Raw genomic sequence first — 15696 nt, 5'->3', positions numbered from 1 at the left:
AGAAAACTTTGCCCTTGAGGTCTTGCATTGTTCACTACCTCATATGGCCAAAAATATAATATAATAAATCCTTCACTCTCTATACTCCACACATCATTCTTTACATGCTTGGCTAAATCTCTCCTAGACATGGCAATTCAATAGCTTTAAGTGAGGAGAGACTGCAGGAAGGGAGGAAAACCCATGACAGAGCGCAAACCCAGCAGCAGAAACAAGAAGTGAGAGTGTCACCTACAATGAAGAAGAGAAGAGACAGACAGCTTCGCAGAGCAGGAGTAAACAGGTGAGACGCTAAGGAATGTTGTGTGTGTAATTTGCTGTGTTAGCAGAAACGGCAGTTATGATGGAAGGAAAAAATACAGAAATATTTTCATGTACTCCTGCTGAACTGGAAGAAGACTTCTTATTCCCAGCTCTTCTAGGATAATGCAGTCTAATAAACAAATAATGCCAATTTGCATTTATACAGCAACTCTCTTCTGAGGATCTCGAAGCAATTTACAATTAAATACAAATATACATTTTTTAAACTTCAATGATGCTAACCTGATTCAATGTGAAAAAAGTAAGTATAATACAGCTATTGCTCATGGCTCAGACCCAGAAAGATTACAGCATTATCAGCCTTATATCTGAAACAGACTGGTATGGTGGATGCTTCGCATATCTGGCACATGTTAACTTTTCACTGATTTCAGAACAAGGTGAAAATGGCTAGGTATCAACAAAGTTGTTGGTTCTAGCTCAAATTCTTCATGCTTTGAGACCTGTGACTCTGAGACACCAACTCTCACTTCATCTTATACCATGGCACCAAGAACACGCGAACCGCCCAAGCTGAAGTTGAAGTCAAAGAGATTAGTGTCATAAGTGCTCAGCAACGCAAGAGTTGTACACTTGGGCCAATACTGTCTCCTTCTAAAAACAACAACAACTCAAGTGTAGTCAACATTTTTACGGAGGAAATGAGTGCAGGTGTAGTGTTGCAAGTTACTTCCACGTGTCTCCATTCTTTCAGGTATTCCATGCAAATATCCATTCTCCCTGACCCTATGAACATGTCAGTAAGACTTCTTATGTGAGCTACATGAAAAAGGGGCGCTTGAGGAAATGAAAGGGATCAAACCCAGTTTAAAAAAAAAATGATTCACTTTATTTTTTTTTTTAAACAATTTCAGGATACGGTGGCTGTATGTAAGTAAAAGGAATACTAGTGGGTATATTTGCAAAATTTTAGCATGTTGTGAATTAGAACTGATCCAAAAGCCAAATTGGTAACATTAGTGACAAAAGTTCCTGATGGAAAGGTATAACTTTTTTTACACCAGCTAGGAATCAGGTGAATATATTTGTATTATTTGTCTAGTTTTCCCTCCTGCATGTACATTGTGGTAGAGGCTTGGGCCTCTTTTGTTTTTGTTTTTAATCTTATCATGAGCCCTCCATGCCCTGGGGGCTTGGAAGTCTGTGTTGATTTACATTGTCTGCTGACCTACTGGCAAGTCATGCTGGCTTGTGTAATTATTGGGGTACCTCTATTTTCACTGGGGTGGCAGGAAAGGTTACAAATACCCTCAGTACAGAGGTTTAAACAGTTGCAGTTCAAAGTAAGCAGTAATAGTTCCTGGGTCCCTGGCAGTCCAATTGAGAGGCAGGACTTTTCCTGCCTAGTGCCTGGAGTGCCCTCTCCAGTCCAGTCTTCACTCAGGCAAATAAGCATTTGTGGGTTTCCAAGCCAGGCTCAGTAAGTGTCTCTCACTGGTGCCCCTTTGCACTGGTTCCCTGCCCAGCTGCTGCTGCTTCCCCATAGGTCCCATATAGACCTGCACCCAGCTGTGATATCCGGCAGTCACAGCATCATGTTCCACACACAGCTTTGTTCATAGTTCCTGGGCTGTCTCTCCAGCTCCCTGCTCCCAAGTGGCTCTCACTCCCAAACAGAGTATTGACACTTCCTGGTTCAGGATCTTTCCTCTTTTCCCTTTATCTGTAGTCCCCTGCTTTGCAGATCCATCACACTTGCTTGTTGCACACCTGCTTCAATCCCTTAGATGCAGGGACATGAGAAAAGATGACATATATATATATATATATATATATTTGATTATATTTGTGGAAAGATCCAGCTGGGTCCTTCTCCTATATCAAGATGTTACCATTGTGCTACCACTGAAACTACCTTAAATGGTGCTTGTGCTCCTAACTCACTTTGGGAGTGTTTGAAAATCTCACCCATTGTCTACAACGCTAGCAGTCAGTGTCACACACCAACTCTCTCTAGCACCTGTACCCACTGGTCTAAAGGAAATCTTTAGAAAGAAATCTAGAGAATTTGGAAATAAAAAAAACCCTTCAAACTCATATTTAGCAAAACCAGTTCTTATTCATAACTGTTACTTTGGGCACTGATCCTCTGAGCAGGCGGGTTAGTACCGAACCCTGTGCCTGCATGGAGTTTCACTGACTTCACTGGGACCCTTTGCAGGGTCCCACAGTTTTGCAGCTACTTGAGGGAGTGGGGCCTTGGTTTTTACGTTTTTCCATGAGAAATTACTAGAGAAGTTTATTGGCAGGGGAACAGCATTATAAATAGGGTTTATTTATTTGTGTACAAGGGAGAGAGGTGAGGAGAAAATAGCTGCTTCACTCTCAGATGCCTTGTCTGAGATGCCAGGTGAACTCTTTTTGATTAACTAATTAGGGGTTTGGCTATTTCCGTTTTCAGCCAAAATGACAAAACAGAACTTCCTATATAAATGACTGATTAATTTCCAGTCCCAAGTCATTTGGCAGTTTGTGGTTTTATAACTGTACCTGTTGCGGTTTCCAAACTGAGAGCTGCTTGGAGCCAGTAAAATCCTGTGATGTAAACCCTCTAAATATAAACGCTGAATAAGCACATCTGACTTTATTCCTTGGAATAACCACTAGTTTATTTGGGAGGTAGGGGTGCAGACAACCAGAATAAATTCTCTCTTCTGCTTCGTCTCTCTTCTCATCCCCACCTCCATCTGTGGTTTTGCGCCTCTCCTTGCAGTCCCTCTATTTAGATTGCATTGTTCTAAAGCGTCTTCCTACTGATTTCCCCGCTTCTGGTGCTATACATTTTGTTAATTGGAACTATACAATTTTGGAGACACACACCAAAAATATGTCAATGGATTTAACTGGAGTTAGGTGCCTATACACTTTTGAAAATTCCACTAGGCGACTATCTGCCTAAATACCTTTGAAAATCTGACCCTAAAATAGTTGCTAAAGATCACATAGAAAGTCTGTGGCAGAGGGGGAAACTTAACCCAGTTGTCTCAAATCACCAACTAGTACCCTGACCACTGGACCATATTTCCTCTCTAAGACATAAGTGTTCTGTGGACAAGGACAGACACTTAAAATATATATTAGAAATTGAAACAAAATTATTATTGGAAACATTCACAAGGCTAGCCTTAGCATTTCTCTACCAAGGACCTACAAAAGCAAAGAGATAGGCTAGATGGCCTGACAGAAATGTGGAGGCAGCTGACTCTGCATCGGAGGGAGATATCTGCACACTGAGGACTAATGAGGAGGAATTGGTAGTGAATCTGAAGGTGGAAGGCAATTTGGGTGCAAGTGATCTTAAAAAAGATAGATTTCATGATTCTAAAGAAAGGAAGGCATGAGAGCAGCAGAAAAAGGACAATGGACTTCAACAAAGCAGATGGTACCAAACTCAGAGAACTGGTAGGTAAAGTCCCATGGGAAGAAAACTAAGGTGAAAAGGAGTTAAGGAGAGCTGGCAGTTTCTCACAGAGACAATATTAAAGCAACCGCAAACTATCCCAGTGTAAAGTAAAGATGGGAAGAATAGTTAGAGGCTAATATGGCTACATCAGGAGCTCTTTAATGACCTGAAAGTCAAAATGAATCCTACAAATAGTGGAAACATGGACAAATGGCTAAGGAGGGGTACAAAAGAATAGCAAAAGCATGTACAGACAAAATCAGACAGGCCAAGGCGCAAAATAGCTACACCTTGCAAGGGACAAAAAAGGCAATAAGAAGAGGTTCTATACATAGATTAGGAGCAAGAGAAGACAAAGTAAAGCATAGGTCCTCTACTTAGCAGGGAAGGAGAGCTAACAACTGATGACACCAAGAAAGGGTGACACCAAGTGCAAAGTACTACACTTAAGGAGGAAAAAATCAAATGCACAAGAAAGGGTGTTTAATACCTATTTTGCTTCAGTCTTCACTAAAAAGATTAATGGTGACCAGATACTCAACACAATTAATATTAACAACACGAGGCAAGGAACACAAGACAAAATAGGAAAAAAACAGGTTAAATAATACTTAGATAAGTTAGATATATTCATATTAGGAAGGTCAGATGAAATTCACTCCAGCTGAAGAAATCTTGGGACTGTTAGTGATTATCTTGAGAACCCATGGAGGATGGGTGAGGTTCCATAGGATTGCAGAAGGGCAAACAAAGGTGACTCAGGAAACTATAAACCAGTCAGCCTAACTTCAATATCTGGAAATTATTAAATCATCAATTTGCAACCACCTAGAAACCACCTAATTTCCTTCTTTGACTGGGTTACTGACCTAGTGGAATAGAGGGAAGCAGTAGACACTATACATTTTGGTTTTAATAAGGCTTTTGACACAGTCCTACATGACAGTCTCATAAGCAAACTACAGAAATATGGTCTAGATGAAATTACTATATGGTGGGTGCACAATTGATTGAAAAACCATACTCAAAGTGCAGTTATTAATGGTTCACTGTCAAACTGGGGGGGAGTATCTAATAAAGTACCATGGGGTCGATCCTGGGTCTGGTACTATTCAATATTTTCATTAATGACTGGGATAATGGCGTAGAGAGTATACATATAAAATTTTCAGATGACATCAAACTGGGATGGGTTGTTGGCACTTTGGAGCACAGGATAAGAATTCAAAATGACCTTGACAAATTGGAGAATTGGTCTGAAGTCAACAAATGATATTCAATAAAGACAAGTGCAAAGTACTACACTTAAGGAGGAAAAAATCAAATGCACAAATACAAAAGAATGATGTAACTGTCTAGGGGGTAATACTGCCAAGAAACATGCAGGGATTATAATGGATCACAAACTGAATATAAGTCAACAGTGTGATGCAGTTGTTAGAAAGGCTAACATCATTCTGGGATGTATTAACAGGAGGATCGTATGTAAGACACACAAGGCAACTGTCCCAGACTACTTGGCACTACTGAGGTCGCAGCTGGACTACTGTGTCCAGTTTTGGGTACCACATTTTAAGAAAGATATGGACAAAATGCAGGAAAGCACCAAAAATGAGAAAAAGTTTACGCTGACCTATCAGGAAAGGTTAAAAAAAAACTGGGCATGCTTAGCCTTGAGAAAAGAAGACGGGGGGACCTGACAGTCTTCAAATATGTTATAAAGAGGATGGTAAGCAATTGTTTCTCCATGTCCACTGAAGATGGGACAAGTAATAGGCTTAATCTGCAGCAAGGGAGATTTAGGATAGACTTTAGGAAAAACTTCCTAACCATATGGAAAGGTAAGTACAGGAATAGGCTCTGAAGGTGGTCATAGAATTTCTGTTTTTAGAGGTTTTTAAGAACAAACACTCCTCAGGGATGATCGAGGTACACTTGGTCTTGTCTCAGCACATGGGGGAGGACTGGATAACATCTCGAGGTCGCTTCCAGCCCTACATTTATATGATTCTATGACACTTCCACACTCAGATTTCAGGGGCATGATCAGGCCTCTGGTTACTACAAACACAAATTATGCAAACATGCATTTGGGATCATTAGGACCTGACTTTTTTCAAATGCAAATAAGAAGCCTGAGAAGTAATACTTGTTATTTATTTTTGGGAAGGGGAGGGCAACAATTGCCAAGGTACCAACTCTGATTTACTGCTAGATGATGAACCCTCCCTCTTCTCTTCACAACCCTTCCAGCCTCTAAGCCAAGATGACATGCTCTTCCACTGCCTGAACCCCTTCCTGCTAAACTCCAGTACTGCTCCACAGACGTAAACCTTCAATTTGACATATGCCAGTAAACAAACCTTCCCTCTGCCTTCAACTAGCATACCAACCTCCTTTCCATTTGACCAATCTCCCTGCAAGTTCATCCATAAGACCCCCCTCACATTGCCCTCACCAGCTGTTAAAGCCTCCCTCTACTTCCTGATAAGTACCAGATCTTCTGCTGTACTACATTTCCCTTGTTTAAAAATAGAGAGGCTATCATATTTACTTATACTGTAGTGAACACTAGCACACCACTTCGCATGTAACCATCTTCTTCTCTTTTCTTATCCATGGGAAGAGTTCAATATTGCATACTGTATATCTGATTCGTGAGATCATATACACAGAAAAGATCCTTTTGCCACCTTCTGCATGCAGTAGGTTACCATATCAAAGAACAATGTCTGTTACTGCATGTGGGATAGCGTGTCATTTAAAATATACATATTTGTGTGTGTGTCTAGACTGTAATACAAGGAAGGGGCCACTCTCCTATTATCTCATATGAATTGCTACGTCCACATATTAATGTTTGGGCATTAAACGTAGGTTCCCTCCATGTAATCACTCAACTGCTCATTAATCAACATTAATCAAGCCAATGGCACTCTTGTTAAGAATAATGGAGCTCTTTAGTCATTGCAGTAACCCAGTTCCCTTTAGAATTGAGGGTCCCGAAGGAGCGATCACTTAGAAGAGAGCTAAGATACAGGCTCTGTTACTTTTATTATTTTAACCAACCTTCCAGCTCTCATGGGAAATTAGCTTATTTGAGCAGAGCACTGGAGCCATATTGTATTTCTGTCACTGATGCTGGAGTTATTATGTAATGACCCTGGCTTTGGAAATGTCATCATTTTATCCTCTTCTACATTCTGGTTCAAAGTAAACAAATTAAATTACATATCTCATCCCAGCCCCCTTCCTTCTTTCTGGCCTTGAGAGGCTTCTTTATATAAAGTAACAACAACAACCTTTAAAATAATTTATGAGTGTAATATTTAACAAGTGCAGTATTTATGAAAAATCTTCTCAGATACCCCTCCACAATACTAACATTAGCTAAGCCAGAATACCCCGCATAGTCACTGTAGGCTTTGCATGTTAGCAGAGAAATCCTTCAGACCTACCTTGACTCAGTGAGCTTCTAGGGTATTCGCAAAACTACATATATTCTACAACAGAAAAATAAAAAGGGCTTCTTAAGAAACCTTGGGGTAATAATTCTGTCAGTATGACGTAGGTAAGGTAATAAAAGGCTAAAACCCTTACTTTTCTTCATGAAGATTTGCTTGTTGTAATTGCATCTATATGTGCAGCCTCTATTTGTGAAGGGTGCAATCAGAACCTTGCCTGGCTCATTTAATTACTTCTCTGCTTGTATTTTGGCAGTGGGTTTGGGGAAATCTGTTAGTTTGCTATAGTAAGCGTATCCCATCCCATTACAGTGTCCATAAGTTTCAAATTCATTTCCTGGAAGCATCTATGTAGGTACAACTAACTCCACTGAATGTTCATAGAAAAAAAAAAAGGTCCAAAATTCGAAGCAAATTCATTTTTAAATTCTGATGAATACTTGCAGAACATCCTCCCCAGCATTTGACCAGCTCTAGTAACATGCTGGAAAAGATCTTTAGGTTACATTTGGAACAAACATGCGAGTAACTCAACTTCATTTACTTATTCAGCCTTGGGTTTCTTCTTGTTTTTGAGGGAATTGTGACTGCTTACCTAAAGACAGACACCATGAAACTATGTTTCACAGCATGAGTTGCCACCACTCCATAGTCTGACCACAATGACCAGTAGAACAACCCAATTCTGATGCGTAGTGGGCCTCCTGTGCCCACTGAGAAGGGTGGAGCATTTGGCCACAAAGGAACAATTCTGTGCAATGCAGAACCATATTTATTATATTCCTAAACCACTTGTTATCATTTTATCTAAGTGCCAATACACACAACAAAATAGAGGAGTCCAATGCTAACATCCAGTTAAACTTCTCACTGTAATCTTTGTTTTCAAAATAAAAAGTCACTTTGAGAGATGCTCAGTTATTACGAATGGCTACATTTCCAACCAACCTATGCATTTTGCTGCATTGCAACTGAGTGGAACGCAATGTATGGTTAATATCTTTCTCTTGTACAGAAGATGGATGTGCTCTTATGTTTTCTTTCCTCCTTTGACCTAACCTCAGAACTGTACATAAAGAGTCTGCTTTTCAGTAACCCTGAATGGGATTATCACTCATATGTCAAGAAATGGCATTTGTACTTGAGACACTGTACCAAGAGTTGTGGTGGGTTACAGCAGAACAGAGAAACTAGCACATGCCTTGTATTATTCTAAGAAGCAGCTGTGTATTTATGCCTTCTTATGCAATAAGCACGCAATTATGGCATGTAGTGAGTAAGCACCTGAGGCAGGCCTGGTATTTCACAATAACTTCACATCTTGAAATAGCTTACTAAAAAATATGGTTTGGCTTTGAAAAAATAATGTTTCACCCTTCTGTCATCACCTTTGGGAGACAGACATTTTGAGTCTTATGAATAAGTGTTGTTTTAATAAAGATCATTTTGCTGAGGTTAAATACAGTTCTGAGACAGGCTATATTAGCTTAGTGTCCACAGTAGTGCTCAAACTGTGAATACTCCAGATTTTAGAATACTTACCAGCGTATTACAGACCCACAAATACAGACATGTTAGAAAATATATTTGACACCCTGGTTATGATAATCTCACCTTCTAAGAAGGAATAGTTTTAGTAATCTGAGGAAGAAAAATATTTTAAAGGTGAAGGAGAAGAAATGTGTAGACCCCTTCTTCTCCTGCCCAGTAGACATTATCACCACCACACACTTCACAGTGGAACTGAAGAGGCTCTGCTGATGAGGGAACTCCACAGCCATGTAAGTGAGTAACAGATTTACCCATAAAGTTATGAGACGGTCTATATTTAAAGAAAATATAGTAAAAATACACAACATCCTATCACCAACTGATGTTTTCTTGAGGAAAAACTTACAGATCGCCATAGACCAGGCCATATATCTGTGCCATGCTCTGATGATAGACCCCTCGCAGGATAATTAATAGCAGAATCACAACGAAAGCTGGAAGTCCCCAACTCAAAAGGAAGAAAAGCAGATAGCGCCGCTGTGTGTGTTCATCATTCATCACCAGGACATACCAGAAATTAATAGCCTAAGGAATAACACAGATCATTAAATCAGCAGGGTTTAGGGAATAATTAACCTTTCCATCAAATAAAACATTCAGAAAGGCAGACTATACACTTTTGAATCCATATCTATGTTTTCCTCAGCATCAATATTTGTTCCCCATTCCCCCCCTCAAATAACCAGAAGAGGTTGGTTGCCCAGGAAGTAGGGTTACTTTTGTGGTTCGGTTAAGCTTGAGATTAGCCTGCTGGAAGGAGATACATCCAAGTTAGCCCAACATAAAGCCAGTTTCTGCACTGAAAAAACCTGGTTTTCCTGAGCTTCTACAGACTCACCTGGAACACTGACACATAATTTTGCAAAATCTGATCTCTCCTGAGCTGTGTCTCTGTATCTTTTTACAGGATATGCAGCAAGCTGCTTCTACAGTTCTGCTTATGAACTTGATAAGGAAGTGTCATTCAAATTGTATTTCAATGTAATGTACACATTGACAGTGAAGAAATTCAGATCACAGATACTGCACAGATGACAGAAAGAGTGCCATGAAGCAAAACAGAGACACATGGTCTATGTGTAGACTATTCTGGACTCTAGAAGAATCCTGATTTCTGCAAAGGTATCAGTTGGTCTGAGGACTGAATAATTTTTCTTTGCTGGTAAATAGTTAACCTGGCCCATTCACTTTTCAGATGAACTGGGAGGAAACTTCATGAGGAGAATCTCACTGAGTTTTCTTTTCCTTTGGCTTACTCTGATGGTCTTCCCACATGTTGGGGTAATGCAGGTCAATGTTCTCTGTTTGGGGTAGAGAAATATAGAAAGCATGCTTGGTATTTGTGAACAGATTCCCTTTTCCTCTGCTTCTTCACCAAACATAGTGGAGATGAATTTTTACTGTTTGAGAAAGCAAATGCTTGACCATTCTCTTCCAGTTGGATTAATGGAACTGGTGAAATCCGCATACATCTAGGCAGACATATGTAAGGATTCTGGGTTATAAGAACTATTGAGGAAAACTCATGGGAGGAAAACTCAAAAAAAAAAAAAAAGGAGGAATGCAATTAGTATAAAAAGTTGAGAAACAGAATGCAAATAAATAAATAAATTGAAGCATGTGTTCACATCAATCATTAAGGTAACCAGTGTTTTTTTAAAGTTCAGCTCATTATAATCAAACAAAATAATCCAGGGACATACAAAATATCTCTGACCTAAAATGATTGAGTAGCATACTAGGGGTCTCCTGAGAATACAGCTAAAATGAGACAGTAAAAACCTCAAACAAACTGCTAAAATTTTGCACCATGCAAAAGTACAATAGTGTAGAAGATATTTTCCAACACCAACCATTTTGTTTTACTTTCACAGGGAAGGTAGTGCAAAATAGCCAGGATGTGAAATTAAATAGCTATTCTTCACTCCCCAGGTGGAGACTCTTATCATTTACTAAGGGTATGTCTACACTACGAAATTAGGTTGAATTTATAGAAGTCGGTTTTGAAGAAAGCGTTTTTATATAGTCGATGTGTGTGTCCCCACAAATGCTCTAAGTGCATGTAGTCGGCAGAGTGTGTCCACAGTACCGAGGCATCCTTGACTTCCGGAGTGTTGCACTATGGGTAGCTATCCCACAGTTCCCGCAGTCTCCTCCGCCCATTTGAATTCTGGGTAGAAATCCCAGTGCCTGATGGGGCTAAAACATTGTTATGGTTGATTCTGGGTACATATCATCAGGCCCCCCTTCCCTCCCTCCCTCCATGAAAGCAAGGGCAGACAATCGTTTTGCGTCTTTTTTCTTGAGTTACCTGTGCAGACGCCATACCACGGCAAGCATGGAGCCCGCTCAGCTAACCATCACCTTATGTCTCCTGGATGCTGGCAAACGCAGTACTGCATTGCTACACAGCAACAGTTTATTGCCTTTTGGCAGCAGACAGTGCAGTATGACTGGTAGCCATCGGCTACATAGTCCAGGGTGCTCTTTTAACCGACCTCAATGAGGTCAGGGGCACCTGGGCAAACATGGGAGTGATTCAGTCATTTCCCTTTTAAGTTTCGTTTCATGGCAATTCAGTCCTACCGGCAGTGCACTATCTTTTAATCTGCAGCCAGCAGAAGACAATGGCCAGCAGTCATACTGCACCGTCTTCTGCCGAGCACCCAGGAGATGATGATGGCTAGCGGTCGTACTGCACAGTCTGCTGCCAGCAAGATGTATAAAGATAAATGAAGTGAATCAAAACAAGAAATAGACCAGATTTGTCTTGTATTCATTTTCTCCTCCCCCCCTCCTTGAAATCAACAGCCTGCTAAACCCAGTTCTGAGTTCTATCCTTGAGGTTTTGAGTTCTATCCTTGAGGGGGCCATTCTGTTTCTTGCAAAGCCACTCCCTTTGTTGATTTTAATTCCCTGTAAGCCAACCCGGTAAGCCATGTCGTCAGTCGCCCCTTCCTCCGTCAGAGCAATGGCAGACAATCGTTCTGCGCCTTTTTTCTGTGCAGACACCATACCAAGGCAAGCATGGAGGCCGCTCAGCTCACTTGGCAATTAGGAGCACATTAAACACCACACACATTATCCCGCAGTATATGCGGCGCCAGAACCTGGCGAAGCGAAACCGGGCGAGTAGGCGATGTCAGCACGGTGACGAGAGTGATGCGGACATGGACACAGACTTCTCTCAAAGCATAGGCCCTGGCAATGCGGGCGTCATGGTGCTAATGGGGCAGGTACATGCGGTGGAACGCCGATTCTGGGCTCGGGAAACAAACACAGACTGGTGGGATCGTATAGTTTGCAGGTGTGGGATGATTCCCAGTGGCTGCGAAACTTTCGCATGCGTAAGGGCACTTTCATGGAACTTCGTGACTTGCTTTCTCTGACCTGAGGCGCAAGAATACCAAGATGAGAGCAGCCCTCACAGTTGAGAAGTGAGTGGCAATAGCCCTGTGGAAGCTTGCAATGCCAGACACCTACCGGTCAGTTGGTAATCAGTTTGGAGTGGGCAAATCTACTGTGGGGGCTGCTGTGATGCAAGTAGCCAACACAATCAAAGATCTGCTGATATCAAGGGTAGTGACCCTGGGAAATGTGCAGGTCATAGTGGATGGCTTTGCTGCAATGGGATTCCCTAACTGTGGTGGGGCCATTGACGGAACCCATATCCCTATCTTGGCACCGGAGCACCAAGCCGGCGAGTACATAAACCGCAAGGGGTACTTTTCCATGGTGCTGCAAGCACTGGTGGATCACAAGGGACGTTTCACCAACATCAACGTGGGATGGCCGGGAAAGGTACATGACGCTTGCATCTTCAGGAACTCTGGTCTGTTTCAAAAGCTGCAAGAAGGGACTTTATTCCCAGACCAGAAAATAACTGTTGGGGATGTTGAAATGCCTAGTTGAATAGTTATCCTTGGGGACCCAGCCTACCCCTTAATGCCATGGCTCATGAAGCCGTACACAGGCAGCCTAGACAGTAGTCAGGAGCTGTTCAACTACAGGCTGAGCAAGTGCAGAATGGTAATAGACTGTACATTTGGACGTTTAAAAGTGCGCTGGCGCAGTTTACTGACTTGGTTAGACCTCAGCGAAACCAATATTCCCACTGTTATTACTGCTTGCTGTGCGCTCCACAATATCTGTGAGAGTAAGGATGAGACGTTTATGGCGGGGTGGGCGGTTGAGACAAATCGCCTGGCCGATGGTTACGCACAGCCAGACACCAGGGTGGTTAGAAGAGCACAGGAGGGCGCCGTGCGCATCAGAGAAGCTTTGAAAACCAGTTTTATGACTGGCCAGGCTATGGTGTGAAAGTTCTGTTTGTTTCTCCTTGATGAAACCCCCCACCCCTTAGTTCACTCTACTTCCCTGTAAGCTAACCACCCTCCCCTCCTCCCTTCAATCACCGCTTGCAGAGGCAATAAAGTCATTATTGCTTCACATTCATGCATTCTTTATTAATTCATCACACAAATAGGGGGATACTACCAAGGTAGCCCAGGAGGGGTGGTGGAGGAGAGAAGCACCAGGAGGGGTGGTGGAGGAGGGAAGGACAAGGCCACACAGCACTTTAAAAGTTTAAAACTTTAAAACTTATTGAATGCCAGCCTTCTGTTGCTTGGGCAATCCGCTGGGGTGGAGGGGCTGGGTGGCCGGAGGCCCCCCTCACCGCGTTCTTGGGCGTCTGGGTGAGGAAGCTATGGAACTTGGGGAGGAGGGCGGTTGGCTAAACAGGGGCTGTAGCAGCGGTCTGTGCTCCAGCTGCCTTTCCTGCAGCTCAGCCATATGCTGGAGCATATTAGTTTGATCCTCCAGCAGCCTCAGTATTGAATCCTGCCTCCTCTCATCATGCTGCCGCCACCTTTCAGCTTCAGCCCTCTCTTCAGCCCGCCACTTACTCTCCTCAGCCTGCCACCTCTCCTCCCTGTCATCTTGTGCTTTCCTGGACTCAACATTGTCTGCCTCCACGCATTCGTCTGTGCTCTGTCAGTTTGGGAGGACTGCACAAGCTCAGAGAACATTTCATCGCAAGTGCGTTTTTTCGCCTTCTAATCTTTGCTAGCCTCTGGGAAGGAGAAGATCCTGTGATCCTTGAAATACATGCAGCTGGTGGAGAAAAAAAAGGGACAGTGGTATTTAAAAAGACACATTTTATAGAACAATGGGTACACTCTTTCATGGTAAACCTTGCTGTTAACATTACATACATAGCACATGTGCTTTCGTTCCAAGGTCGCATTTTGCCTCTCCCCACTGCGTGGCTAGTCCCTCATCCTTCCCCCCTCCCCGTGGCTAACAGCGGGGAACATTTCTGTTCAGCTACAGGCAAACAGCCCAGCAGGAACGGGCATCTCTGAATGTCCCCTTAAGAAAAGCACCCTATTTCAACCAGGTGACCATGAAGGATATCACTCTCCTGAGGATAACACAGAGAGATAAAGAACGGATGTTGTTTGAATGCCAGCAAACATACATTGCAATGTTTTGTTCTACAATGATTCCCGAGTATGTGCTACTGGCCTGGAGTGGTAAACTGTCCTACCATGGTGGACGGAATAAGGCTGCCCTCCCCAGAAACCTTTTGCAAAGGCTTTGGGAGTACATCCAGGAGAGCCGCAAATGCCGGGGCAAATTAATCATTAAACATGCTTGCTTTTAAACCATGTATAGTATTTTAAAAGGTACACTCACCAGAGGTCCCTTCTCCGCCTGGCGGGTCTGGGAGGCAGCCTTGGGTGGGTTCGGGGGGCACTGGCTTCAGGTCCAGGGTAAGAAACAGTTTCTGGCTGTCGGGAAAACTGGTTTCTCTGCTTGCTTGTTGTGAGCTATCTACAACCTCATCACCATCATCATCTTCCTCGTCCCCAAAACCTACTTCTGTGTTGCCTCCATCTCCATTGAAGGAGTCAAACAACACGGCTGGGGTAGTGGTGGCTGAACCCCCTAAAATGGCATGCAGTTCATCATAGAAGCAGCATGTTTGGGGCTCTGACCCGGAGCGGCTGTTCGCCTCTCTGGTTTTCTGGTAGGCTTGCCTCAGCTCCTTAAGTTTCATGTGGCACTGCTTCAGGTCCCTGTTATGGCCTCTGTCCTTCATGCCCTGGGAGATTTTGACAAATGTTTTGGCATGTCGAAAACTGGAACGGAGTTCTGATAGCATGGATTCCTCTCCCCATATAGCGATCAGATCCCGTACGTCCCGTTCGGTCCATGCTGGAGCTTTTTTGCGATTCTGGGACTCCATCATGGTCACCTCTGCTGATGAGCTCTGCATGGTCACCTGCAGCTTGCCATGCTGGCCAAATAGGAAATTGAAATTCAAAAGTTCGCGGGCCTTTTCCTGTCTACCTGACCAGTGCATCTGAGTTGAGAGTGCTGTCCAAAGCGGTCACAATGGAGCACTCTGGGATAGCTCCGGGGGCCAGTACCGTCTAATTGTGTCCACAGTACCCCAAATTCGACCCGGCAAGGCCAATTTCAGCGCTAATCCCCTTGTGGGGGTGGAGTAAGGAAATCGATTTTAAGAGCCCTTTAAGTTGAAAAAAAGGGCTTCATCGTGTGGACGGGTGCAGGGTTAAATCGATTTAACGCTGCTAAATTCGACCTCAACTCCTAGTGTAGACCAAGGCTTAGACTACTTTTGTGCAGCAATTAGATACCAGTGCCTGGCCTCTGACAGCTGACTCGGGCTGGAGTCTGGGCTCTAGGACTCTGCAAGGTGGGAGGGTCCCAGAGCTCAGGCTGCAACTTGAGCCCAGAAGTCTACACTGCAATGAAACAGCCCCACAGCCTCAGCCCCAGGAGCCCAAGCCAGCTGGCACGGACCAGCCCTAGGTTTTTATTGCAGTGTAGATATACCCTTAGTGCAGAATCAAAGAATCCACATGAGAGTTGGCGCAAAATAGTTATACAGCAATAGATATTCTACAGTAGCTATTCCAGGCT

The 15696-nt window shown here is 43.0% G+C and overlaps 1 protein-coding gene across 1 annotated transcript in view; it reads right to left on the bottom strand.

The window, feature by feature from the left end:
- LOC102932938 (adhesion G-protein coupled receptor V1) overlaps positions 1-15696 on the bottom strand; it is a 331043-nt gene that overhangs the window by 95153 nt on the left and 220194 nt on the right. Inside the window, exon 63 of the mRNA XM_037902481.2 lies at positions 9089-9267. Within this exon, the coding sequence (XP_037758409.2) occupies positions 9089-9267 (179 nt within the window). The remainder of the gene's footprint in view (positions 1-9088; positions 9268-15696) is intronic.

This window comes from Chelonia mydas, chromosome 5, assembly GCF_015237465.2.
Source record: "Chelonia mydas isolate rCheMyd1 chromosome 5, rCheMyd1.pri.v2, whole genome shotgun sequence".
In the NCBI taxonomy this organism is placed as follows: Eukaryota; Metazoa; Chordata; order Testudines; family Cheloniidae; genus Chelonia; species Chelonia mydas.
The sequence above is the reverse complement of the archived record's forward strand: the minus strand, read 5'-3'. Positions and strand labels throughout refer to the sequence as shown.